Below are 26,191 nucleotides of genomic sequence, written 5' to 3' on the forward strand. Positions count from 1 at the left end.
AATTCCATTATTTTACTATTAGATGTGTGTATTGTTAGATATTACTACACTGTTGGAGCTAGGAACATAAGCATTTCGCTACACCCGCAATAACATCTGCTAAATACAGTATGTGTACGCAACCAATAAAATTGTATTTTATTTTGTTCTTATGCTATCTGAGTGACTCAAACATAACAAAATTAATGGGGGCCCATGCCATGACATTTTGGGAATTTAAGATTCTCTTAATCAAAGTTTCTTGTATATTTTGTGTCCCTGACTATTTTTATTTTGGTGATTGTTAGTTCTCAAAGACTATAATTACATAGATACATTATCCTTTCTGCATACATTATATCTTGTTTTGGTAATTTGTTTACACAGAAAACGTTTTACCATCCTGAATTTTTAAGCAGCCCTCCGCTGCTAAATGAATATAGGCTGAACACTGGTAACTCTAAGGATAACACAGGTGAAGAAGGGAGCAGATAGACAGACAGGGGACCCATAGAGAGATGGAGAGCGAAAGCTAGAGCAGAGTCACAGAGCAGCCCTATATGCACTGCCAAGCCCTGGGCAGCCAGAGACTCAGCAGACAATACTGGCTGCCAGCCTTCCCCCACAGACTCACTGGAGATACGGAGATACAGATACAGAGAGAGCAAGAGAGCGAGCGAGAGAGACAGAGAGCGAGACAGAGAGCGAGACAGAGAGAGAGAGACAGAGAACGAACGAGAGAGACAGAGAGCAAGAGAGAGAGAGAGAGCGAGACAGAGCGAGAGAGCAAGAGAGAGAGACAGAGACAGAGAGCAAGAGAGAGAGAGCGAGACAGAGCGAGAGAGAGACAGAGAGCAAGAGAGAGAGAGCGAGACAAAGCGAGAGAGAGAGAGCAAGAGAGAGAGCGAGACAGAGCGAGAAAGACAGAGAGCGAGAGAGAGACCGAGAGAGCGAGCGAGACAGAGAGAGTGAGCGAGACAGAGAGAGGGCGTGGGTCTGTTCCTCTTCTACCATCCACTCCCCCACCCTTCAACTCAGACAAACAGGCATACAGATGCGCCCTCTCAGCCTGCAGTAGGAGTTCCAGGTCCTGTAATCTCCACACAGACAGACACAGGCCAGTAGCAACTGCCACTACCTCAGTGGCTTCCTTCAGGGGACAAACAATGGAAGGCTCTGCTGGCTGCCTGAACTCCTGAGCCCCGTCTGAGAGCCTGGCACTGATGCACAGCCCTGGAGATGCACAGCAACACACACACTCACACACACACACACAAACACACACACAGACTTCCCTGAAGGAAGCCACAGAGGGAGTGGCTGTGTCCCTGTGGCCACTGGCCTGCGTCTGTGTGGAGACTACAGGCACGTCCAAGTCTCGGTTGATATGGGAAGCAGTGAAAGAGAATGTCTGATGACAGAGATTTCTCTTCAGCCTGTTTTCAAATAGCAATGTCATCAGTGATGCAAAGAGTTAGATGCTGCTTTCACAACTAAAATCTTCAGTGGTTTCCTGAGGAATAAACAAAACAAGGCCTTCTACAATAGGCAGCATGACTTTGCATTATTCCCTCTGAAAACAACAGAAGAAACTGTAGCCCTCGCTGTGAAATCTTAGCCGTCAGTCTGGCGCTCCTCAGAGCAACCAAGTCATTCGTTTAACCTGCAAACACTATAGTGTACCCCCTTGTAGTGTATAACGACACAACAGGGGAGAAAAACCTGATCATCAATGGATGTTGTGTTACATTTTCTCACAGGAAAGCCTGTAACTGTCAGATTAGTCATATTACATTAGGGTTTTTCCATGTCATTTCAGCAAGCCATGACATCCACCATCTCAGATTGTTCTGAAATCGTTTCTGTAGTTAAAAACAGATAAGCATTCCTGCAACATTATTTTGTTGAAATGTAATTTGAACTGAGAAATTAAGCTAATTGATTGCACCAAATGTAACATTGTATTCATACGGCATCCGAGTTGGATCCCAAAACATTCTAACACTAGTTAGGTATCCATCCAATTGGCAACATATTTTAATGAAAATATATATATTTTTTAAGAAATTTAAAAAACACTAAGAAAATATGCACATTTTCCCACCAGTGGTGTGTTTCCACCAAATGGACTTGTTGTGGATAAAAATCACTGTGACGACGTAGTGCAAACAAAATGCACTTTTTTTTTGCTTAAGTTTTTATGTACAGGATAAAAATCTAAAATTCAATGTGTTTCCATCGCATTTTCAACTCTATCTACCGTTAAATAGCAAATGTGCTTACTGATCTTTCCACGAGTGGTCTAGCAAACAGCTCGCAGATACAGTTCAGGTAGGCTAGTCTACATGATGAGATTATTATAGATAAGAGCCAAAACATTTTTACTTGTCAAAATGCAGTCAAGCATCAATCATGTCACTAGAATAATACCCTAGATATTTATTGGAAAGGAGCATCAAGATCACTGTGGACTTTCACCACCCTGTAAAGTTCATCATAAGTTACAGTGGCTTACGAAAGTATTCACCCCCCTTGGCATTTTTCCTATTTTGTTGAATTACAACCTGGAATTAAAATAGATTTTTGGGGGGTATGTATCATTTGATTTACACAACAATGCCTACCACTTTAAAGATGAAAAATATTTTTTTATAAATAAGTCAAAATAACAGAAAACTTGAGCGTGCATATTTATTCACCCCGCCAAAGTCAATACTTTGTAGAGCCACCTTTTGCGGCAATTACAGCTGCAAGTTTCTTGGGGTATGTCTCTATAAGCTTGGCACATCTAGCCACTGGGATTTTTGCCCATTCTTCAAAGCAAAACTACTCCAGCTCCTTCAAGTTGGATGGGTTCTCCTGTTGTACAGCAATCTTTAAGTCATACCACATATTCTCAATTGGATTGAGGTCTGGGCTTTGACTGGGCTAGGCCATTCCAAGACATTTAAATGTTTCCCCTTAAACCACTCGGGTGTTGCTTTAGTAGTATGCTTAGGGTCATTGTCCTGCTGGAAGGTGAACCTCCATCCCAGTCTCAAATCTCTGGAAGACTGAAACAGGGTTCCCTCTAGAATTTCTCTGTATTTAACGCCATCCATCAGACCTTCAATTCTGACCAGATTCCCAGTCCCTGCCGATGAAAAACATCCCCACAGCATGATGCTGCCACCACCATGCTGTGGGGATTATGTTCTTGGGGTGATGAAAGGTGTTGGGTTTGCTCCAGACATAGCGTTTTCCTTGATGGCCAGAAAGCTCAATTTTAGTCTCATCTGACCAGAGTACCTTCTTCCATATGTTTGGGGTGTCTCCCACATGACGTTTGGCGAATACCAAATACCAAATGTTTGCTTATTTTTTTCTTTAAGCAATGGCTTTTTTTCTGGACACTCTTCCGTAAAGCCGAGTTCTGTGGAGTGTACAGCTTAAAGTGGTCCAATGAACAGCTACTCCAATCTCCGCTGTGGAGCTTTGCAGCTCCTTCAGGGGTATCTTTGGTCTCTTTGTTGCCGCTCTGATTAATGCCCTCCTTGCCTGGTCCATGAGTTTTGGTGGGCGGCCCTCTCTTGGCAGGTTTGTTGTGGTGCCATATTCTTTCCATTTTTTAATAATGGATTTAAATGGCGCTCTGTGGGATGTTCAAAGTTTCTGATATTTTTTTATAACCCAAACCTGATCTGTACTTCTCCACAACTTTGTCCCTGACCTGTTTGGAGAGCTTCTTGGTTTTCATGGTGCCGCTTGCTTGGTGGTGCCCCTTGCTTAGTGGTGTTGCAGACTCTGGGGCCTTTCAGAACAGGTGTATATATATACTGAGATCATGTGAACTTAAATAAAGTCCACCTGTGTGCAATCTAATAAAGTATGTGACTTCTGAGGGTAATTGGTTGCACCAGATCTTATTTAGGGGCTTCATAGCAAAGGGGGTGAATACATATGTACGCAACCATTTTCTGGGGGGTTTTGTATAATTTTTTTAAACAAGTAATTTCTAAAATTTCACTTCACCAATTTGGACTATTTTGTGTATGTCCATTACATGAAATCCAAATAAAAATACATTTAAAATTACAGGTTGTAATGCAAAAAAAAACACGAAGAGGGATGAATAATTTTGCAAGGCACTGTATTTTCTCTGTAGCCTAATAAACTGTATGGTTTCCCGATTTGCAGAGGGAGGACTTCACACAATATCATGTGACTCCAAATTGACTTTGATATGATGGATATTATATCAATATATGCGCATAAAGGCTTTTCCACTGCTATTTCTCGCATAATTAAGTTTACCGACACAAAAAGATCCCACCATGTCAAACGAACAAATGATCTGTCAGCATTTTAAAAATTGTAAAGACTCCTTGTTCAATCACAGCTGTCTTGATTTTTTTTATCCATAGATTGCTTACAGGGTAAGGAAACCAATGTAATTTTGTAATTTGGATGAAAAATATCACTTTAACATTGAGTGGGGGAGAGACTTAAAATAAAATAATCTAATAGCAGAAACAGCATCTACTACTTGTCATGCATACTGAAATGGACAATGATTTGGGATTGGCGTCTTTGTTATTGTTCAAAATTTTCTGGGTCCAAATTGGATGTCATGTACTATATTTATTGAATATTATATGAATCCTATAATTTTAAAATACCCAATTTGCAATCAATTAGCTTAATTTCTCAGAGTTCAAATGATATTTCAACAAAATAATGTTGCAGGAATGCTAATCTAACCTGTTTCTAACTACATTAACAATTTCACAACAATCTGAGATGGTGGGTCCTCTTTCTTGTGCTTTGTAAGGTAGAAATGACCGATTATTCTATCAGTACAGCTAAACGCCACATCATAAACCGAATATGAACAAATGTTGCCACTGAAACATTTGTTTACATAGGCCCCCCTCCAAGTTACCCCCATTCAAGCCCCTCAACATGTCGCCTCAGTCACTAGCACTTACGGGAGCTAGAGGTATGAAGGGGGAAACAGTTGGTTATCTCAATGGGGAAGGTTAAACAAACAAGTGTATATCTAACAGCCAATCAGAGCCTGAGACAGTCAGAGTAGTAACAGGCTGAACCAGTGCAGAGTTGTTCTACATACAGCAGTACAGTAAGGAGACCTGGGGATCTCTCAAACAGGAACAGTAAACACACTCTACTGGCTGACCGACTGGCCCCATGTTGGTCAAGGCTGGCCTGGCTGACAAAGGCCTGTTTGTTTGTCCTTTGTCAGTTAGTTCTGACGTAACATTTAAATATATAATTTGGGAACGCCACAATGTTGTAATGCCTCCAGATTACAGTCAGTCTTACTCACGTCTTTTCGAAGGAACATGTCCTTCATTGTGTTCATACTTGAAGAATGTACAATACAGGCATGATAACCTATAACCCCTATTACTAGCCTGTTCAACCTCTCTTTCGTATCGTCTGAGATTCCCAAAGATTGGAAAGCTGCCGCGGTCATCCCCCTCTTCAGAGGGGGTGACACTAGACCCAAACTGCTACAGACCTATATCTTTCCTACCTATTCTTTCTAAGGTCTTCGAAAGCCAAGTTCACAAACAGATTACTGACCATTTCGAAACCCACCACCACTTCTCCGCTATGCAATCTGGTTTCAGAGCTGGTCATGGGTGCACCTCAGCCACGCTCAGGGTTCTAAACGACATCATAACCACCATCGATAAGAGACATTACTGTGCAGCCGTATTCATCGACCTGGCCAAGGCTTTCGACTTTGTCAATCACAACATTCTTATTGGCAGACTCAAGAACCTTGGTTTCTCAAATGATTGCCTCGCCTGGTTTACCAACTACTTTTCTGATAGAGTTCAGTGTGTCAAATCGGAGGGCCTGTTGTCTGGACCTCTGACAGTCTCTATGGGTGTGCCACAGGGTTCAATTCTCGGGCCGACTCTCTTTTCTGTATACATCAATGATGTTGCTCTTGCTGCTGGTGATTCTCTGATCCACCTCTACGCAGATGACACCATTCTGTATACTTCTGGCCCCTCCTTGGACACTGTTTTAACTAACCTCCAGACAAGTTTCAATGCCATACAACTCTCCTTCCTTGACCTCCAACTGCTCTTAAACGCAAGTAAAACTAAATGTATGCTTTTCAATCAATCGCTGCCCACACCTGCTCGCCCGTCCAGCATCACTACTCTGGACGGCTCTGACTTAGAATACGTGGACAACTACAAATACCTGGGTGTCTGGTTAGACTGTAAACTCTCCTTCCAGACTCACATTAAGCATCTCCAATCCAAAATTAAATCTAGAATCGGCTTCCTATATCGCAACAAAGCATCCTTCACTCATGCTGCCAAACATAACCTCGTAAAACTGACCATCCTACCGATCCTCGACTTCGGTGATGTCATCTATAAAATAGCCTCCAACACTCTACTCAACAAACTGGATGCAGTCTATCACAGTGCCATCCGTTTTGTCACCAAAGCCCCATACACTACCCACCATTGCGATCTGTACGCTCTCGTTGGTTGGCCCTCGCTTCATACTCGTCGCCAAACCCACTGGCTACAGGTTATCTATAAGTCTCTGCTAGGTAAAGCCCCGCCTTATCTCAGCTCACTGGTCACCATAGCAGCACCCACTCGTAGCACACGCTCCAGCAGGTATATCTCACTGGTCACCCCCAAAGCCAATTCCTCCTTTGGTCGTCTTTCCTTCCAGTTCTCTGCTGCCCATGACTGGAACGAATTGCAAAAATCTCTGAAGCTGGAGAGTCACATCTCCCTCACTAGCTTTAAGCACCAGCTGTCAGAGCATTTTACAGATCACTGCAGCTGTACTTAGCCTATCTGTAAACAGCCCATCTATCTACCTACCTCATCCCCATACTGGTATTTATTTATTTTGCTCCTTTGCACCCCAGTATCTCTACCTGCACATTCATCTTCTGCCGATCTACCATTCCAGTTTTTAATTGCTATATTGTAATTACTTCGCCACCATGGCCTATTTATTTCCTTAACTTACCTCATTTGCACTCACTGTATATAGACTTTTTGTTTTCTTTTGTTCTTCTGTATTATTGACTGTATGTTTTGTTTATTCCATGTGTAACTCTGTGTTGTCGAATTGCTACGCTTTATCTTGGCCAGGTCGCAGTTGCAAATGAGAACTTGTTCTCAACTAGCCTACCTGGTTAAAATAAGGTGAAATAAAATAAAATTTAAATAAGTATATTTTGTCTTTGTACTGGATCATTTGAGGAGGGTCGTTTCTCTTGAAGCATAACATAAAATGTGATTTCCACTAGAAGAAAACTAGTCCCAGTTGCCAGAGCCTGGGATAAACATTTATCATTATACACAATAAGATACTTTATTGCAAATCAACAATGTTAGAGAGGACACACTGTGCAAGACGGTGCAGTACAACAGGGAAACAAGAGTACAGTAATACTGATCTCTTTTTGCATCTCCTATCCTCAAGCATTTCTATGGAAGCACAGCCAGGCAAGTGAGGCTCGACAGCTGGTTCACTGTGGGAGTGGGAGACCAAGGATCTGCAGGTGAACCAGGTACCAGAGCAGCTCCACACAAAAATGGTCAGTCACATCTGAGGAATTCACTGGTGAGGAATTATTATTTTAAATGATCCCCATATTTTCCTTTCACTATTGGTACAGCGGTGTGAATGTGAGTGTCTTAAACATTGTGAAGTCAGCATCTATTCCAATCGAAGCTTTGTTTTCATTGCTTTCTTGCCCTCTGCCTTCACTAGCTCACCTTTCTCTCCCGCCAGCAGTAGGTCTGACAGCTCATTAGACCGCCCCTCCAAAGCAAAAACTTTCCCTCTTCACAGCCCGAACTGAGCTTGCTGGCTCAAAGCAAAACGTTGACCAGACTTCCATTCACCAGAGCAGTGACTGTGATACAGGTTCTCTCCTCCTCCTCCTCCTCCTTTTGCCTCCAATTCTTTCCTCCAGGCCTCATGACACCTCTGAGGGGAGATTTAGTGTTAGTTCTCAGTCCAGGCCAGCACACGCTGCTGGTAAGTCTTAGATCATGCTCTCCCCTCCAGCCCAAGCTGTGACAGGAAGGCAGCCTTTTCAATGTCTGCAAGGTTTTCAATCCAATCAGGTCAAACCATAAAACACACTGACAACAGGATAATTGCCATTGTGCTGGAATGAATATGATCAATAAAATAGGATAATGGCCTTTGTGCTGGACTGAATATGATCAATAAAATAGGATAATGGCCTTTGTGCTATACTGAATATGATAAATAAAAGAGGGCCTCTGCTCTGTCATTGGGTGAGGAGGTAAATAGACCTCGGATTAGCCATGTCAGGAAACTTGATGACAGTAGCTACAGTGATGGGACCTAGATATTCTTCACCACTCGGCCATCAGATTTGCCACCAATGCTCCTTATAGGACACATCACTGCACTCTATACTCATCTGTAAACTGTTCATCTCTGTATACTCGTTGCAAGACCCACTGGTTGATGCTCATTTATAAAATCCTCTTAGGCCTCACTCCCCTCTATCTGAGATATCTACTGCAGCCCTCATTCTCCACATACAACACCCATTCTGCCAGTCACATTCTGTTAAAGGTCTCCAAAGCACACACATCCCTGGGTCGCTCCTCTTTTCAGTTCGCTGCAGCTAGCGACTGGAACGAGCTGCAACAAACACTCAAACTGGACAGTTTTATCTCAATCTCTTCATTCAAACACTCAACCATGGACACTCTTACTGACAGTTGTGGCAGCTTTGTATGATGTATTGTTGTTTTTACCTTCTTGACCTTTGTGCTGTTGACTTTGCTCAATGTTGTGTTGCTACCATGTTGTTGTCATGTTGTGTTGCTACCATGTTGTTGTCATGTTGTGTTGCTACCATGCTGTGGTGTCATGTTTTGCTGTTATGTTGTTTTCTTAGGCCTCTCTTTATGTAGTGTTGTGTCTCTCTTGTTGTGATGTGTGTTTTGTCCTATATTTATATTGTATTTATTTATTTTTTAAATCCCAGGCTCCCGTCCCCAAAGGAGGCCTTTTGCCTTTTGGTACACCGTCATTGTAAATAAGAATTTGTTCTTAACTGGCTTGCCTAGTTAAATAAAGGTTAAATAAATAAAAATATACACACCCTGCCCCCCTTCACTCACACAGACGGGCAGTTATCTCCTCTGGCCCAGTCAGTCAGCACTCTCGCCAGCTGCTATCCAAATTACCACTAGCTCTGTACACCCCTTCCTCTCACAACAGACTGCAGAGTAACACAGTAAATAATAGGGGAGCCTTCTTCCTCAGATCACCACGCAGTGGAGGGTGATGACAGTAACACAATCCCCCAATAAACATCTCCTTTGAGCTGGTAATCAAGGAGGATGTGTCAGTCTTGTTTATTAAGAAATTATTTACCGAAAAAAAAAAAAAAAAAAAAAAGAAAATCAACATTATTGGTGTTTACAGCCTCACTGCTGGGCTGAGAACTGTAAAGGAATCAAATGGTATTTATTCCCACAACAACAACAACCCTAGTCTAATATCAAGGGATTTCTTACATTACTTGCTTATTATTATATGCTACATTTTTGTCTAACCATAGCCTAGGTTAATTTGTAAATGTTACCAGTTTTCTACTCTGAAGGTTTGATGATTATAGACCTTTTCAATCAAAACTGCAACTGTGCAGCTGTTTAATGAAAATGGGCAAGAGAAGTGCAGCTCCAAGGCTCTCCAAACATACCAAGCATTGGCAGGTCTCTGTTTAAAAGAAGAAAGTGCAATCAAAAAGTGCAATCGAAAATGCTTGGCGAGTGCCCAAGGCAAGTGTCTAAATTGGAAATGATGTGGGCCCTAAAGTAGATATCTGGCCTTCCTTTGCTCAAGCTATGGTTCAAACAAGACAGTTAGTGTTGAAAAGTCCAACAAGAGCCTCAGCTGTTTAACCAGGATATTGCACAATGCGTCCTGCCATCCAGTCTGTTACTGGAAAATCAGCTCCAGACTGTCGAATTCCAGCCCTTCTTATTAATTCCTGATCCTGGACCCAAGGGACTCAAGTAAACACTGAAATCTGAGAAAATGAGAGACGAGTGGTTTTCAGCAGAAAAACACAGTATCCGGGGTGTGTGAATCTGCATTTCTGTGCAAATGAGAGTAAAATGTTTTTGTTTGTTTTCTTTGTATTATGGGGTATAATCTGGACAGATGCCACTTAAGAGAGGCTGTTTTCCCTTGGCTTTTAAATGGCCTCATGGGTATTATAGGTCTTTGCATTTTGGTAAAATAAAAATGACTTATTCTGTTCTGTACTCCCTTATAATGTTGCCATATGCAGTCAACTTCAGTTCTACCGGTTGGTAAATTGTTTGTAATGTCAATTTTTTAAGAACAAAGACATATTCTAAATTTAGATTAGTAGAAAATCTAAACAGATAAATTATAAGGAAAATTACTTTTTCGAAGTGAGTTAGGTATGCGTCATCATGCAAGCTATGTTCTCTTGAACACGTCTTACAGTCTTGTACTACTCTGGTAAGTAGGCTCAAACTAATTCATGGATCATTCTGGTGTCACATGAGACCCGGAGACTATGGTGAAAGACTACCTACTCGGCCAAAGCTCTGGGAGTTGTGGAAGCTGACACCCGTGTCAGCCATGGCCATTGGAGACCTTTACTGGAAGGGTTCCGGCAGGGGGACTCCAGCTATCAAGATCTGTGTAATACATGCTTATCTTCACATTTGAGATAGGGAATTAACCTGGTGACACTTTCCTTCCTGGCTAAAGTCTTTCGTAACATGACCGATTTACAGAAAAGGAATCCATATTTGGATTATTATAATGACAATGACCTGCAACAACCTGGTCCCAAAACAATTAGGGAGCACAAAGACTGCTGTTTTCTCATCGGCATAAGAGTTCAATCTGTGTTTCTTTTTGCTGTAGTGTGTGACTACATGGCTGTTCTCATAAAATGCATTGCAAGATAATTTGCATCTCATGAGTCCCTTGGGTCAGTGTTCTGTGATGATGATATGTAATGAAGGAAGACATGATGGTCTGATAAAACTAAAGACTGCAGCAATAGTAAACTTGTCATTACACCCCTAAATCCTTGTAGAAATAGAACAAGATGATAATGTAAAAGGACAGCTAGTTGATGGTCGTGTGCAGCATTAATAAACAATGTAAGGCTGTGTGTTTATGTATACCTGCCATATCTCCCAGAGTCAGCTGGTTATTACTGTTTACATGAACATCTGAAAATCATAACTGGCTGGCAAGCTTGAGTGCAGTGTTTTTTTTAAACTTCGGTTTGCCAGCTGCTAGCGCCACATAAAGGCAGCACCAAATTGTAAAGTTCCTTCGCATGTCAAACCTTGAATTTATTTAAATACTGTATAGCTGGCCAGCAAGCTAACCAGTAGCTAGTAGCTAATGACCTACCTGGTATGGTGGCGGTGGTTCCTGATCTGGATCTGCACCATCACCATAACTAGCTCTATCCGATAGTGATTCATGAAGCAAGGAAATATCATCCGAGGTTGGAGATTTTAGACAATTCCCCATCTCCTCGACGTCAAACTCCTTATATCTTTGTCGCTTTGCAACGTCCACAGGTTACTTTTTCTAACCTTTCAGTCAAAATTCGCACCGTATGCTATCAATATTATGGGCTTCAACACATTGCAAATACTCTAACAAGCTACGAGAGCTGTGATGTTCAACAAAAACAAAACATCCCTACACAAAGAGCCTGGCTGGCCACCGAGCCAATGTACACCCTCAAACTGAAGTGATTTAGCGGTTGTTTGCTAGCTAGAACTCTCACAACGCCTGTGTGCAGGTTGAACGTAATAATGCTAAACACCTAATAGTTATTAATGCTCTAAAAACGGATTCTCATCTTCAGACTGAAGACCATTTGAAAGGGACTTTCCAGCCCAGTCAAACGCGGGGAAGGTAACGAACTTAGCAACATGAAACACCGCCCCTTGATGCACGGACCAATCAACTGCCATCTGTATTAAGGAAGCTCTCCACCATCTCACCAATCAGACCGTTGATACATAATTATATTTGGTAATATTTAACATGAATTACAATGTAACAAGCAAGTATGTAGCTAAGTACAGATAGATAGTTGTTCGTTGGCAGTTTTCTACATAACTGCGTCTGCATGTACACTAGTAGTAGTGCGTAATCACAAGGAAACGTTATTTCAGTAGCAGTTACTGTGGTATAAAATGCTTTTACCTACTTTGTTAAATGTGCAATATATTTGTAATTTCTGTGTTTTATTGAAGGAGGGGATACAGTTTAGTTGAATGTGCCTTACAGCACGTCGTAGTTGGTTCCTGGCTGCCTAATATGGCAGTTTTGACTGTTCCTAGTCACTTTATACTGTTATATGAAATAAGTACACAAACAATACCAATTTGAAAACCAGACAGCAGCTTGGTGTTCAGAGTGCAGTTCATCCAAAAGCAAATAGCTCATACAAGAGTAAAAAAAATAACCAGACTCAATTTCAGTTACTTATCATTTAATGTTAAATTAAAAAACAAACATTCATTATGTACAGGCCCAGGAATGTCAATCTGTTTAGTAGCCAGTTCCCATATAATATGCTGACCTCAACATCACAGTGCTAATAAGATTGTTTGTACTAATATCAGTTAATTCAAAGAAAACCATGGAACAAAACAAGTAATGTCTAACATAATAATTTGAACATCCCAAACTACAATCATCTCTATATTTAAAATGAATCAATGTCTACATTTCCTCCACCCGTTAGAAAAGTCTAAATGAATGACTGGTCAATTGCTTTCACCCAAAACCATATTCTAAGTATGAATAAATCAGCTCTGATTACATTTAAACTTGAGACACCATTCTAGTGCTTGGGGTTGGATACTCATCTTGTTGTACATAAAGTTTCAATAATCATAGAACATGAAAAAGGAGAAAAAAAATCTAATTACAAATAACATTGGTCATACAGTCTATTAGCTCATTTATTACACAGGAAAGGAACTATTTAATATATAATATTTTCCTATAAGTCATTCTTGTATAGGTTGATGTTGGAGGTGTATATTTATATATATGGAAGGCTCTAGTGGTTGTCAACGCTTCACTTACTACATATGGAACTGTTTGTTTGAGCTCAAGTACTGCTGGATTGTGTCCACATTAAGATAACAAGGAAAGAGTCTGCCTTTCTAAAAGACACATTCATCTGTCCACTTAAAACGAGACAATTTAGTAAAATGCGCCATTACAGTTAATAAATAAATACAGACAAAATAACCCCTTAACCATCACACGTGTATTCCTGCAATGTGAGTTTGCACGGTTGACTTTGTGCAGTCAGTGGGCACTATTTTCACAAAAATTCAGTTGGACTGGTCATGCATGCCTTCACAGAAAGTGTTTCAGTTGATCCAATGTGCCAAAACTTCCATTGAGCTGTTCAGAGTGGGGAAAGGAGGGTGAAAATGAAGAAATAAGAATAAATCCAGTAGAATAATCACAGAGATAAAAGCATTAGGGAAGGAGGTTACCTGCCATAGAACATTGTCAACCCAAGACAGACCTTGTCCAAGATTGGACACAGTGATTTTAGTCATTAGCTTCGAGCAGAGGGTAAAACCCAGGAAGAATACCGTTAACCACTCGAATACTGTATGTTGCAAAAACCCTTGTGACAGGTGTGAAACTACATGTTTGTCAGTGAATTTATGTATTTATACTAGAGGGAGAATATTCAGGCATTGGTAACGAATAGGTTTTTGCAATGACGGATGAGACCCTGTAAATTTCCATCTATTAGTGAGGTATTTTCTATATATTGCGTAGATTTTCTTTGTCTGAGTAAATACTAGTGTCTGTATGCTTTTGACTGTTTAGTGTAATAGTGTTGTGTCTTTTTGAAAGCTTGATGGCTGGCAAGTCAAGCACTTGTTGCTGGTAGTGGGTGATTTGGTACTCTGCCTCATCCCTGCTGCATTGGGCTGTGCACTTTGGGATTGCTGGACTTTGGGCCTGCCATGCCCTAAAGCTACGGGCTGGAGGGCATGGTGTGAATTCCATTCTCATCTGTGGCCTTGGCCTTGTGCAAAGCAGCCTGGATTCTGAAATGTGTCCGCGATTCCATGGAGTAGTTTTTGTAACTTTGCCTTTAAATATTGGGGAAAGAGCAGATCAATGAAACAGCTTGACCAGATGATTTAACTATCTGTTCTAATATAATTATTGTAAACAAGTCATGTTTAAGAATTCCAATGAACTACTGTAATGGGATGGGTGGAGATAATAATGTTGTGTAAGAACCAAGACACTCACTTGGCTGTCTCCAGTAGTTTGATTCCCTCCTCCTTCCTCCCCTGTTCCAGACATAGCAGCCCGTGCTCCAGCAGTGCATTGGGAACCAAGTAGTGATCAAACTTGATCTGTGTTTCACTGACAAGAGTAAAAATACAGCAGAGATCAGGATTTAAACAAGAAAGGAAGTATTTGCTAAACTTGTAAGGAATAGTAATCGAGTAGGTCTCTTCTACTGTCATATTGTGAAAATTTGAGTATGTGCTCAATATTGGTATGTTTTGAGCTCACTTGCAGAGGACAAGGGTGAAGTAGTGCTCAGCCTCCTCCTGGTGTCCCAGGTGCTTCAGACAGAGACCTCTAAGCAGGCTCAGCAGACACTGGTCGTCTATGGAGAACTCGGTCCCTGAGGAACACAACATACGACACTCAGGCCCATCACTCTCTCACAATAGACTGTGTAGGGGCAATATCTAGTCTCTAAGGGGGACATGAGTTTGTGTTACTTACTTGGGCTACTTTCGAGTTTCGCCTGTGCCTCGTCCAGTGTTTTCAGCATGCCCTCTGTCAGGTCTTTGTGTTTCCCGATGACTGTGTAGCCGTTCCAGATATACATCATCTCCTGCAGAGGACAGACAAGGCCATAGAGTGTCACAGTTACACTGTAATAGTGAACATGCGGTCAGACCACGCAGTACTGACCTAGTCTTGAAAACCAGACCCTAGCCAACAGTGACTCGGGTCTGGTTTCAATGACGGACTTAATTTTTCCCCCAATTTTTTTATTTGACCCCCTTTTCTCCCCAATTCCGTGGTATCCAATTGTTAGTAGTTACTATTTTGTCTCATCGCTACAACTCCTGTATGGGCTCGGGAGAGACTAAGGTCGAAGGCCATTAGTCCTCCGAAACACAACCCAACCAAGACGCACTGCTTCTTAACACAGCGCGCATCCAACCCGGAAGCCAGCCACACCAATGTGTCGGAGGAAACACCATGCACCTGGCGACCTGGTTAGCGCGCACTGCGCCCGGCCCGCCACATGAGTCGCTAGTGCGCGATGAGACAAGGAAATCCCTACCGGCCAAACCCTCCCTAACCCGGACGACGCTAGGCCAATTGTGCGTCGCCCCATGGACCTTCCGGTCGCGCCCGGCTGCTACAGAGCCTGGGTGCGAACCCAGAGTCTCTGGTGGCACAGCCCAAGACCACTGCGCCACCCGGGAGGCAATGACGGACTCTTTTGGCAACTTCGATAATGGAAAGAAATTTGTTCCGTGGTGGGTCTTCTTCAGACAGACAACTCTCTCAACAAATCACAAGGCAGACATGCCAGAAAATTGCGATTTTAAACCAAAGTTTGCAGGCAAAACCATTCCAGTGTCAAAACCTGACCATAGTTTGCTTTGTATGTTCTATGTTTTGTTTGGTCAGGGTGTGATTTGAGTGGGCATTCTATGTTGGATGTCTTGTTTGTCTGTTTCTGTGTTTGGGCCTGATAAGGTTCTCAATCAGAGGCAGGTGTTAGTCATTGTCTTTGATTGGGAGCCATATTTAGGTAGCCTGTTTTGTGTTGGGTTTTGTGGGTGATAGTTCCTGTCTTTGTGTTTGTTACACCAGATAGGACTGTTTTCGGTTTTTCACATTTCTTGTTTTGTATATTGTTCATTTATCATCTTCATTAAAGATGTATCACAATAACCACGCTGCGTTTTGGTCCGCCTCTCCTTCAACAGAAGAATCCTGTGACATCCAGTGGTTTTAGTGAAGGTAGTCGATGCACTTCCCACTTCAGAAATGCACTCATTAAAAATAACCTTGTTAGCTACATTTTCAATTTTATTTAAGCGAATAAGGTAGTGACGTAGGCAGTGACTCAGTTCTTCGATGCCAAAAAAGTCACCAAGGGTCGGGTTTTGGAGACTTGTACTGACCAGAGGAGGTGCAGGTAGTGTGACTGGGTTCTCAGTCAGGTAGCGACGGGCTTTTCGGATGGCAAACTTCTCAGTTGGCAAAGACTTTCCAGCAATTTTCTGCTTAAGCCCATGTACCTGCCTGGAATGGATAGACAATAGATAAATATAAGATAAAGATTAATTTGGTTAGAATGACTTGTTTTTGTTTTTATTTATTAGGATCCCCATTAACCGACGCCAATGGCGACAGCTTGTCATACTGGCTGTCCACTTACGCTATATAAGATGGAAGGGAGTTCCGTGCACTCATGGCTCTGTATAACACTGTACGTTTTCTTGAATTTACTCTGGACCTAGGAACTGTGAAAAGACCTCTGGTGGCATGTCTGGTGGGGTAAGTGTGTGTGTCAGTGCTGTGTCGGAAAGTATTCAGAACCCTTGGCTTTTTCCACATTTTGTTTTACGTTACATCCTTATTCATCTTTCACTCCAGTGTTTAATTGGTATATTGTAATTACTTTGCCACCATGGCCTATTTATTGCCTTACCTCCCTTATCTTACCTCATTTGCACACACTGTATATAGACTTTTTCTACTGTATTATTGACTCTGTTTGTTTATTCCGTGTATAACTCTGTGTTGTTGTATGTGTCAAACTGCTTTGCTTTATCTTGAACAGGTCGCAGTTGTAAATGAGAACTTGTTCTCAACTAGCCTACCTGGCTGAATAATTTTACATGCCCAATTTTTCAGTTTTTGATTTGTTAAAAAAGTTTGAAATATCCAATAAATGTCGTTCCACTTAATGATTATGTCCCACTTGTTGTTGATTCTTCACAAAAAAATACAGTTTTATATCTTTATGTTTGAAGCCTGAAATGTGGCAAAAGGTCGCAAAGTTCAAGGGGGCCGAATACTTTCGCAAGGCACTGTACTTAGGGTCATTGTCCTGTATGAAGGTGAACCTTTAACCCAGTCTGAGGTACTGAGTGCTCTGGAGCAGGTTTTCATGAAGGATCTCTGTACATTGCTCTGTTCATCTTTGCCTCGATCCTGACTAGTCTCCCAGTCTCTTGCCACTGAAAAACATCCCCAAGAGCATGATGCTGCCAACACCATGATACATCATAGGGATGGTGCGAGGTTTCCTCCAGACGTGACGCTTGGCATTCAGGCCAAAGAATTCAATCTTGGTTTCATCAGACCAGATAATCTGGGTTTCTCATGGTCTGTGAGTCCTTTCAGTGTCTTTTGGCAAACTTCAAGAGGGCTGTCATGTGCCTTTTACTGAGGAATGGCTTCCATCTGGTCATTCTACCATAAAGGCCTGATTGGTGGAGTGCTGCAGAGATGGCTGTCCTTCTGGAAGGTTATCCCACCTCCACAGAGGAACTCTGGAGCTTTGTCAGAGTGACCATCAGATTATTGGTGACCTCTCTGACCAAGGCCCTTCTCCCCCGATTGCACAGTTTGGCCGGGTGGCCAGCTCCAGGAAGAGTCTTGGTGGTTACAAACTTCTTCCATTTCAGAATGATGGAGGCCACTGTGTTCTTAGGGACCTTCAATGCTGCAGAAATGTTTTGGTACTCTTCCTCATTTCTGCTGCAGTAGTTTATGTGTCGGGGGCTAGGGTCAGTCTGTTATATCTGGAGTAATTCTCCTGTCTTATCCGGTGTCCTGTGTGAATTTAAGTATGCTCTCTCTAATTCTCACTCACTCTCTTTCTCTCTCTTTCTTTCTCTCAGAGGACTTTAGGCCTAAGACCATGCCTCAGGACTACCTGGCCTGATGACTCCTTGCTGTCCCCAGTCCACATGGCCATGCTGCTTCTCCAGTTTCAATTGTTCTGCCTGCGGCTATAGAACCCTGACCTGTTCACCGGACGTGCTACCTGTCCCAGACATGCTGTTTTCAACTCTTTAGATACAGCAGGAGTGGTAGAGATACTCTGAATGATTGGCTATGAAAAGCCAACTGACATTTGCACCTCAGGTACTGACCTGTTGCACCCTTGACAACCACTGTGATTATTATAATTTGACCCTGTTGGTCATCTGTGAACACTTGAACATCTTGGCCATGTTCTGTTATAATCTCCACCCGGCAAAGCCATAAGAGAACTGGCCACCTCTCATAGCCTGGTTCCTCTCTAGGTTTCTTCCTAGGTTCTGGCCTTTCAAGGGAGTTTTTCCTAGCCACCGCGCTTCTACACCTGCATTGCTTGTTTGGGGGTTTTAGGTAGGGTTTCTGTACAGTACTTTGTGACATCAGCTGATGTAAGAAGGGCTTTATAAATAAATCTGATTGATTGATTCTTTGCCTTGACACAATCCTGTCTCGGAGCTCAGCACACAATTCCTTCGAACCCAAAGGCTTGGTTTTTGCTCTGACATGCACTGTCAACTGTGGGACCTTATATAGACAGGTGTGTGCCTTTCCAAATCATGTCCAATCAATTGAATTTACTACAGGTGGACTCCAATGAAGTTGTAGAAACATCTCAAGGATAATCAATGGAAAAAGGATTTACCTGAGCTCAATTTTGAGTGTCATAGCAAAGGGTCTGAGTACTTATGTAAATAAGGTATCTGTTTTTTTTGTGAACATTTATTAACCTGTTTTTGCTTTGTTATCATAGGGTATCAATTGTAGAATAAGGCTGTAACATAACAAAATGTGGAAAAAGTCAAGGGGTCTGAATACTTTCCGAATGCCTTCTGCATTGATAAAAATAGAAGAGGGCCTAGAAAGCTGCCCTGCAGCACACCACACTTTACATATTTGACATTAGATAAGCTTCCATTAAAGAAAACCCTTTGAGTTATATTAGATAGCTCTGAATCTACGATTTGGCAGAGATTGAAAAGCCATAACACATGTTTTTTTCAACAAAAGTTTATGGTCAATAATATCAGACTGCACTGAAATCTAACAGTACAGCTCCCACAACCTTCTTATTATCAATTTCTTTCAACCAATCATCAGTCATTTGTTGAGCGCCCTTCTCTATAAGCATGCTGAAAGTCTGTTGTTCATTTGTTTACAGAGAAATAGCATTGTCTTTGTTGCAGTGACCTACCTGAATAGCGCTACCTCGCTCTCCCTGAATGGTTGGCATTCCTCCCTGGTCAGCATGCTGAGGTAGGCACCTTTCATATACGCATACGTTGCCTGGAGGGAAATGTGCATGTTTTACTACCGCAACTCTGTAAGCATCAACATAGATTTGTCCCTCTAAAGGCTAAGCGGAATACATTAAAAGCTGTTTAACAAACAAATCCATTTACCAGCGAAATAATGCAACCATTACTGTACTGAAACAGATGTCCTTCATACTGCACTATATTGAACTGATATGCACAAATACAATTACTCCAGAATGTCCCACCTTGGACCATGCATTCTCTTTGCTGAGCAGATCAGCATAGAAGTAGGCCATCTTCCAATGTCTCTTGTATGTGAAACACCACATCAGTTCCCAGTAGCACATGTGATGGAACTGATTCCACTGCTGCTGAGCTTCACAGCACTCCTCAAAGCGCACTATAGCCTGTTACACACACACACACACACACACACACACACACACACACACACACACACACACACACACACACACACACACACACACACACGTGACAGCTGGCCAGATTTGGAGTCTAAATACAAAATCATTTTGGTAGTAGTCGGAATCATTGATCCACACTCACAGCATCCAGGTTTCCTTTGATAACCTCAATTCGACCAGCGAAGAACAAGAAGATGGATCCCTAAAAACAACACACTATGAACTGTTTTGATGGGACAGAGTGTGTGTACAGGCCTATGCACTAAATAATTCAGAGTAGTTTCACAAAATCAATACAACTGGAATATATTTTAACTGTACACTGAGTATACCAAACATTAGGAACATTGTTGATACAAACTGTTGAGCGTGAAAAACCGAACAGTGTTGCAGTTCCTGACACAAAAAGTGTACCTGGCACATACCACCATACCCCATTCAAAGGGACTTTGAAATATTTTGTCTTGCCCATTCACCCTCTGGATGGCACAATCCATGTCTCAAGGCTTAAAAATCCTTCTTTAACCTGCCTCCTCCCCTTCACCTACACTAATTGAAGTGGATTTAACAAATGACATCAATAAGGGATCATAGCTTTTGCCTGGATTCACCTGGTCAGTCTATATCATGGAAAGAGCAGGTGTTCTTAATGTTTTGTATACTCAGTGTACATGCTACAATGTTCTCACTGACCTTAGGATACCGTTTGAGATATGGCTGAAGGAGTTTCTCTGCATCCTCCACATCCGCTTCCCCAGTGCCTGGAAGCCGCGAGGAGAAAAATACAATGTTATTTCATGTTAGTTTAAGACATTTCTGCAATGACCAGGGTTTTCCTTTCCTTTAGAGGTGACCACTAACCAGAATGTGGCTAGGCTACAATATAGAGCTTGTTTTGGCAGTAGAAAAGGTCAGTGTGGTAACATTTGATGTGTGGAAACATCAGTCTTTCTCTCACCCAGGATGAAGCTCATGAAGGTGTGGTAGCAGAGCAGCAGCATATTACACAGGAAGGACCTGAACGTCTGCCCTACTGCGCCTTCCGTCAGCTGCTGCAAGCCAAACTCCTGCAGACACACACAACACAGGACACAGGGGGCTTAGCTTAAACCTGCCCAGTCCAGCCCAGTCTAGTCCAGCATCTCACACGTCATCTCAGGGCCACCTGCCTAACAGTAGGAGATCTACCTTGTTTCCAGAGAAACCCACAAATTCCAGCAACCTAAGGGTCCGAGTGGGCAGCATGGAGATCATCTGTACAAAACCCAAGAACACAGGAGTGAAAGAGTGAGAAGATGAGCCAGACACAATTACATATTGTACCAATCAGGACCATGCTTTGAGTTACACAGAGTAGCTACAGCCATAACACCCCAAAAGGTCCTTCTATACAGTCTACTAGCCCAGAAAACTGGACCACAAACGTTTGTGACATGAAGCATTCCCCTCACCAGGTTGAAGGATCCCACTCCAAGCTTGACCCCGCCTTCAAAATGCCCATGATTGTCACCATGGACGTAGCTTGAGGACTGGAGGACCGTATGAAGCTCTCTGAAATACAGATATACATCCTTTACTATAGTATGAGTTGAGACATAAGGGGAATGCACTATAAGGGCCATGCACTACATCAAGAGTACTTACTTATATGTCTGGTAGCTATTCCTCACTTTAATTCCTCCCTTGATGAAACTGACCATGTTTTCATCCTACAAAAACAGGGGGAAAGAAAACGTTTAAGGATACAAAGAACAATATCATAAATGCACAATCAACTTTTAAATCTGTATCAGTGCTTCAGCGAGATAAAGAGTGTGTGGGTGTGTGTTACTGATGTTGTGGTAGCAGTGGGTTACCTGAAGGAAGGTGAGTGCTGCCCTCTGCAGGAGACATTCTGCATAGCAGACTTCAGCGTGGAGTTCCTCTGAGGTGAAAATGACAGCACAATTATCTTCTGACATACTGAAACCACTACATCAGCAGGAGGCTGCACAATAAACCCACAGACAAGAAACACATTTTAAACTGTATTCTCAACTACTGAACAACTAGTGAACAACCATCATGGCTTGAAGCAATGGAGTAATACATTAAAATCACTCAAAAACAGAGTATATTCTCCAGTATCACAGCAGCTGTGTTTTATTTACTTAGGAATACACAGCTATAAAAAACTTTGTTCAATTTACACTTGTGAAATGAGTGATAAGATAAGAGGCCTGTGATAAAATAATATGTCTATGTCTAAGTGGAATGTACTGAAGTAAGTATGTTTTAACTATACTAACCTTCTGTGGAGTTTCTGTTGCTAAAGGTTGTCTTCTTGCGGAACCTGGGAGAGAATACACTTCATTACACACCAAATCCAACATGCCACATTACAGTGTTTGATGAGACAGATATAGCAGTGTTTGTTCACAACAACTCAACACCAGTCTGTGGATGTGTGAGCTAAGAATCTGGGAATTCAACACATTCCTGTGCTTGGATATTGAAAAACGGTGATATGTAGTAACCACATTCAGACAGACATTGACAGACAGTATTTCTAACTAAAATCAGGTTTCAGAATTAGACGAATAACATGGATTAAGGGAGATACACAAGTATAATGAGTGGTTTACTGTGATCTATGGGAAAACATTAAAGCTCCTGTAAAAGTTGTATTTGCATAGATATCTACATTTCATGCAAATCAGTGTGGCCCAGCCACGTTCCATGGCTTATGTTGGTAAGATGTAGAGCGTCTCCCAGGTTAACACAGGGTCCTGGGCCTTGTAGCCAGGCAGATGGCTGTGTCATGGAGTCCCCCCCCCCCAGGGTCTCAGAAGGTGTGGCAGGCCCAGTCCGGGAGTTTGTGTGTGTGTTCCAGCCTTTGGAAAGGCGCGTCCGTACAGGACATTTCACACACTGACTCCAGCGCTCACTGTTACAGGCCACTCAAAATCCCCCAGCCAGCAAGATCTGGTAGATCCTGGGTGATATCTACTCTGTGATTATCTCCCAGAACATGGAGCTCACCAGCCACCACAGACCAGGATGGACATCTCCCAAAATAGCCAGAGGCCCTCACCAATGGAATGGCCAGGTTTCTCAAGAGCCAAATGGATTTCCTCTGTATATTGTTGTTGTTCATAATTAAATTAGTTAAATGAGACTTACTTGGTTAAAAACACGTGTTACACAATTCACAAAGTGGTTTCACTTGATCGGATCATATAGTTCCTCTCTTCATGATTGAATAGATCTGATAAGGCAGCCTTACCACCAAGTCAAAACCTTTGTTTTTGAATTTATTAAATAAAAATAACTTTGAAAATCGATATATTTTATGTGGACCCATTTTTTTAATGCCTCTTTTCAGCTGTATTGCTCTCTTTTTGCAAGTATGGGTTCCTTATACGAACACCAAATGTTTTATTTGTACATGGATTTTGTTCTAGTAGAAATATGTGTAGAATATTTTATAGTATTTGTACTGTATTTCTGATGTTATGACATCTAGTGGTACTTTAGATTACCACAGGTGTCTGTAATTACCACTGGCTCACTGTGTGGCCTCATCTGTCCCACTATTGTTTGTGGAGACATGCTCTGATGAAGGTAGACTGACGTAAGCTCATCCACAATTAAAGAAATGTGCATCTAACAGGAAGGGTGCGGAGACATTTTCCTGCTCGTTGAATGTGGATCCTTTACAAATGAGCCTTACCGCTGACACACTGCCTGAGCCTCCTTCATGGTGTTACCAGCTGCCAGGATGTTCTCCGGGTCAAAGGTCATCATGGCCTGCATCTCCAGTATGGTTGCGTATGTGAGTGCATGGTACATGCTGTCTTTGGTTCTAGGAAGGGGGGAAAAAAAGACAGCACAGAAATATTCAGCTCTATTTTTAGCAGCTATTGTTGCATCCTCAAAATGCAATCAGATGACTCAACAAAAAATATTCCTTTGCACGTCTTGAAAAGAGAAGGAGCACAAGTATAGTGCCTTCAGAAAGTATTCACACCCCTTGACTTTTTCCACATTTTGTTATGTTTCAGCCTGATTTTATCACTGGCATACACACAATACCCCATATTGTAAAAGTAGAATTTTGTTTGTTGAAATTTTTACAAATGAATGAAAAATTAAAAGCTGAAAAAGTATTCAACCCCTTTGATATGGTAAGCCTAAATAAGTTCAGAAATAAAAATGTGCTTAACAAGTTACACCTTTTTGAATCTTTCAGTTTTTATTGTTACTCTTTTGTTTTTAACCTCTTATTTGTTGTGAAACTAAAAGCGCGAACCACTGCTTTTAATCAGGGCAAGGTGACCGGAAACATGACCGAATACAAACAGTGTAGCTATTCCCTCCGCAAGGCAATCAAACAGGCTAAGCGTCTGTATAGAGACAAAGTAGAATCTCAATTCAACGGCTCAGACACAAGAGGTATGTGGCAGGGTCTACAGTCAATCACGGATTACAAAAAGAAAACCAGCCCCGTCACGGACCAGGATGTCTTGCTCCCAGGCAGACTAAATAACTTGCACTGAAAGTAAAGGGGCTGAATAATTTTGCACGCCCAATTTTTCAGTTTTTGATTTGTTAAAAAAGTTTGAAATATCCAATAAATGTCGTTCCACTTCATGATTGTGTCCCACTTGTTGTTGATTCTTCACAAAAAAATAAGTTTTATATCTTTATGTTTGAAGCCTGAAATGTGGCAAAAGGTCGCAAAGTTCAAGGGGGCCGAATACTTTCGCAAGGCACTGTATATGTACCGAAGCTTAGATTGGACTGATCATGTCAACATCTTACTTTCAAAGTCTTAACTAGCAGTCATCATCATGAATCAAGGTGACAATCTACTAGCAAATCATTTTTAAGCCTTGTCATATGAAGTGAAATAATAAAGAGAAATTATAGATAAAACATATCGGTGCTCATCGGCCATTGGACATTAAAATTACACAAGTTGGAAATCGCAAATTCAACAATGAGTGGTTTTCAAGGAATCAGTGGCTAACTGCAAGCATTGCAAAGCAACCACTAGTCTGCTATTCAGTGTAGTGGCTGTGTGGTCCCACTATAAATCCAGAGAATGCCAGACTTTGATGACAAAGTTTGATGACAAAATATGTCCACAAAGGACCGCCACACCACCTTCACAAGGTTAGTCCAAAAATGTTTTGTATGCTACTGCATAATATGCCAGGTAGATATGTATACTGTAGCTAAGAAAGTTATACTAAGTGTATGTTGTGTAGTAAGCTGTTAATAGCCCATGTGTCTCACCCTAATAATTTGGTCAATTCACCAACGCGGTATTGTAAACACATCGTTCGTGGCCGGTGGCGGGTGTGTGCTTGTTTGCAAACTTTTTTGTACAACTTTGACAGTGCTACTGATAGGAGTGATGGTGCTTGGTTTGCACGTTCAAATTCAGCACACACAGCATTCTATAATAGAATTGTGTTATTTGACGTGTCAAATTAAAAGCTTATTTAATGCGTCAAAGAGAGCCAAACGGCGTTCAATGTGTCTCACCCTAATAATTTGGTCTTTTTTCAACTCTTAATTTCACCTACTTTTCTGACTTGGTGGTGCACATGTAGCCAAACACCTGTTTTAGAGAAATGTAATCATCGAATATTGTGAGAGCTTTCATTGTCTTTTCATATGACCCATTTATTTATCCTACGGTTCTGACTTGTTATACAGGGAGTACACTGTAAGAAGGGCCCATGTTCTGAATTCTGTCACTGTACAAAAGTGCTGAACAAATAGTTATATTGACTACGTCCGTCGTCGCTCGCTCATTAATGTCTTAATCGAAATTACAGATTGCCTCTTATCCGCTTGTTGTCCCCTCATGCTATAGTTTGCACATCTCAATTGTCAGTAGAAACCACATGTATTTAATTGTTTAAGCAAGTCAGCCATATCAGCTATGGGTTTTTTAAAGGCAATAAATGAGGCTGAATGAACTGTTTCGCTGCCAGACAAGGCTCAGCTGATAGCCAGGTGTAGCAGGTGTTGGGACTGCTGTTGGGACTCTGCTGTTGGGAATCTACTGTTGGGATAGCTTTATGTAGGCCCTACCTACCCTACCAGTTTGTGTGCAGCGTTTGTCACCATTATAGTGCAATTCATGTATTGTTTAGTGTTGTGGCTTTGCTGGCATGTTCCCACATTTTTTTTTTGCCTGACCAAGATTTATATGCTAAAATTGCCACTGGTTAGGCCTATTGATTAGCGATTGTCAAGGATTTATAGACATTTCAAAACATGTGTGGAGTTTTTAGTTAAGATTATTTCTTTACACAAGCTGTTTATTCGATTGTAGGGTTCGAATAGCATGAGAAGACACCAACATAGGGTTCAAAATCTATTCTAGCTCTTAAA

The 26,191-nt window shown here is 41.7% G+C and overlaps 2 protein-coding genes across 6 annotated transcripts in view; both read right to left on the minus strand.

The window, feature by feature from the left end:
• The window catches only part of LOC135512898 (RING finger protein 11), a 37,573-nt gene extending 25,635 nt beyond the window's left edge, over nucleotides 1–11,938 (minus strand). Inside the window, exon 1 of the mRNA XM_064935384.1 lies at nucleotides 11,434–11,938. Coding sequence (XP_064791456.1) covers nucleotides 11,434–11,556 — 123 coding nt within the window. The 5' untranslated portion in view covers nucleotides 11,557–11,938. The remainder of the gene's footprint in view (nucleotides 1–11,433) is intronic.
• Nucleotides 11,939–12,515: 577 nt separating this feature from the next.
• The window catches only part of LOC135512899 (tetratricopeptide repeat protein 39A-like), a 36,227-nt gene continuing 22,551 nt past the window's right edge, over nucleotides 12,516–26,191 (minus strand). For 3 of the 5 annotated variants that reach the window (XM_064935387.1, XM_064935389.1, XM_064935388.1), the window contains exons 3-19: nucleotides 23,514–23,645; nucleotides 22,090–22,133; nucleotides 21,658–21,725; nucleotides 21,446–21,510; nucleotides 21,253–21,352; nucleotides 20,990–21,055; nucleotides 20,760–20,868; nucleotides 20,495–20,562; nucleotides 19,944–20,003; nucleotides 19,622–19,783; nucleotides 19,313–19,404; nucleotides 16,508–16,618; nucleotides 16,251–16,371; nucleotides 14,827–14,938; nucleotides 14,608–14,722; nucleotides 14,338–14,454; nucleotides 12,516–14,171 (exon numbers count right to left, since the gene is read on the minus strand). In XM_064935387.1, the coding sequence (XP_064791459.1) occupies nucleotides 14,054–14,171; nucleotides 14,338–14,454; nucleotides 14,608–14,722; nucleotides 14,827–14,938; nucleotides 16,251–16,371; nucleotides 16,508–16,618; nucleotides 19,313–19,404; nucleotides 19,622–19,783; nucleotides 19,944–20,003; nucleotides 20,495–20,562; nucleotides 20,760–20,868; nucleotides 20,990–21,055; nucleotides 21,253–21,352; nucleotides 21,446–21,510; nucleotides 21,658–21,725; nucleotides 22,090–22,133; nucleotides 23,514–23,645 (1,660 nt within the window). In that variant the 3' untranslated portion in view covers nucleotides 12,516–14,053. The remainder of the gene's footprint in view (nucleotides 14,172–14,337; nucleotides 14,455–14,607; nucleotides 14,723–14,826; nucleotides 14,939–16,250; nucleotides 16,372–16,507; nucleotides 16,619–19,312; nucleotides 19,405–19,621; nucleotides 19,784–19,943; nucleotides 20,004–20,494; nucleotides 20,563–20,759; nucleotides 20,869–20,989; nucleotides 21,056–21,252; nucleotides 21,353–21,445; nucleotides 21,511–21,657; nucleotides 21,726–22,089; nucleotides 22,134–23,513; nucleotides 23,646–26,191) is intronic. The other 2 variants (XM_064935390.1, XM_064935391.1) reach the window with 1 other exon arrangement.

The sequence above is a fragment of the Oncorhynchus masou genome, chromosome 24 (assembly GCF_036934945.1).
Source record: "Oncorhynchus masou masou isolate Uvic2021 chromosome 24, UVic_Omas_1.1, whole genome shotgun sequence".
In the NCBI taxonomy this organism is placed as follows: domain Eukaryota; kingdom Metazoa; phylum Chordata; class Actinopteri; order Salmoniformes; family Salmonidae; genus Oncorhynchus; species Oncorhynchus masou.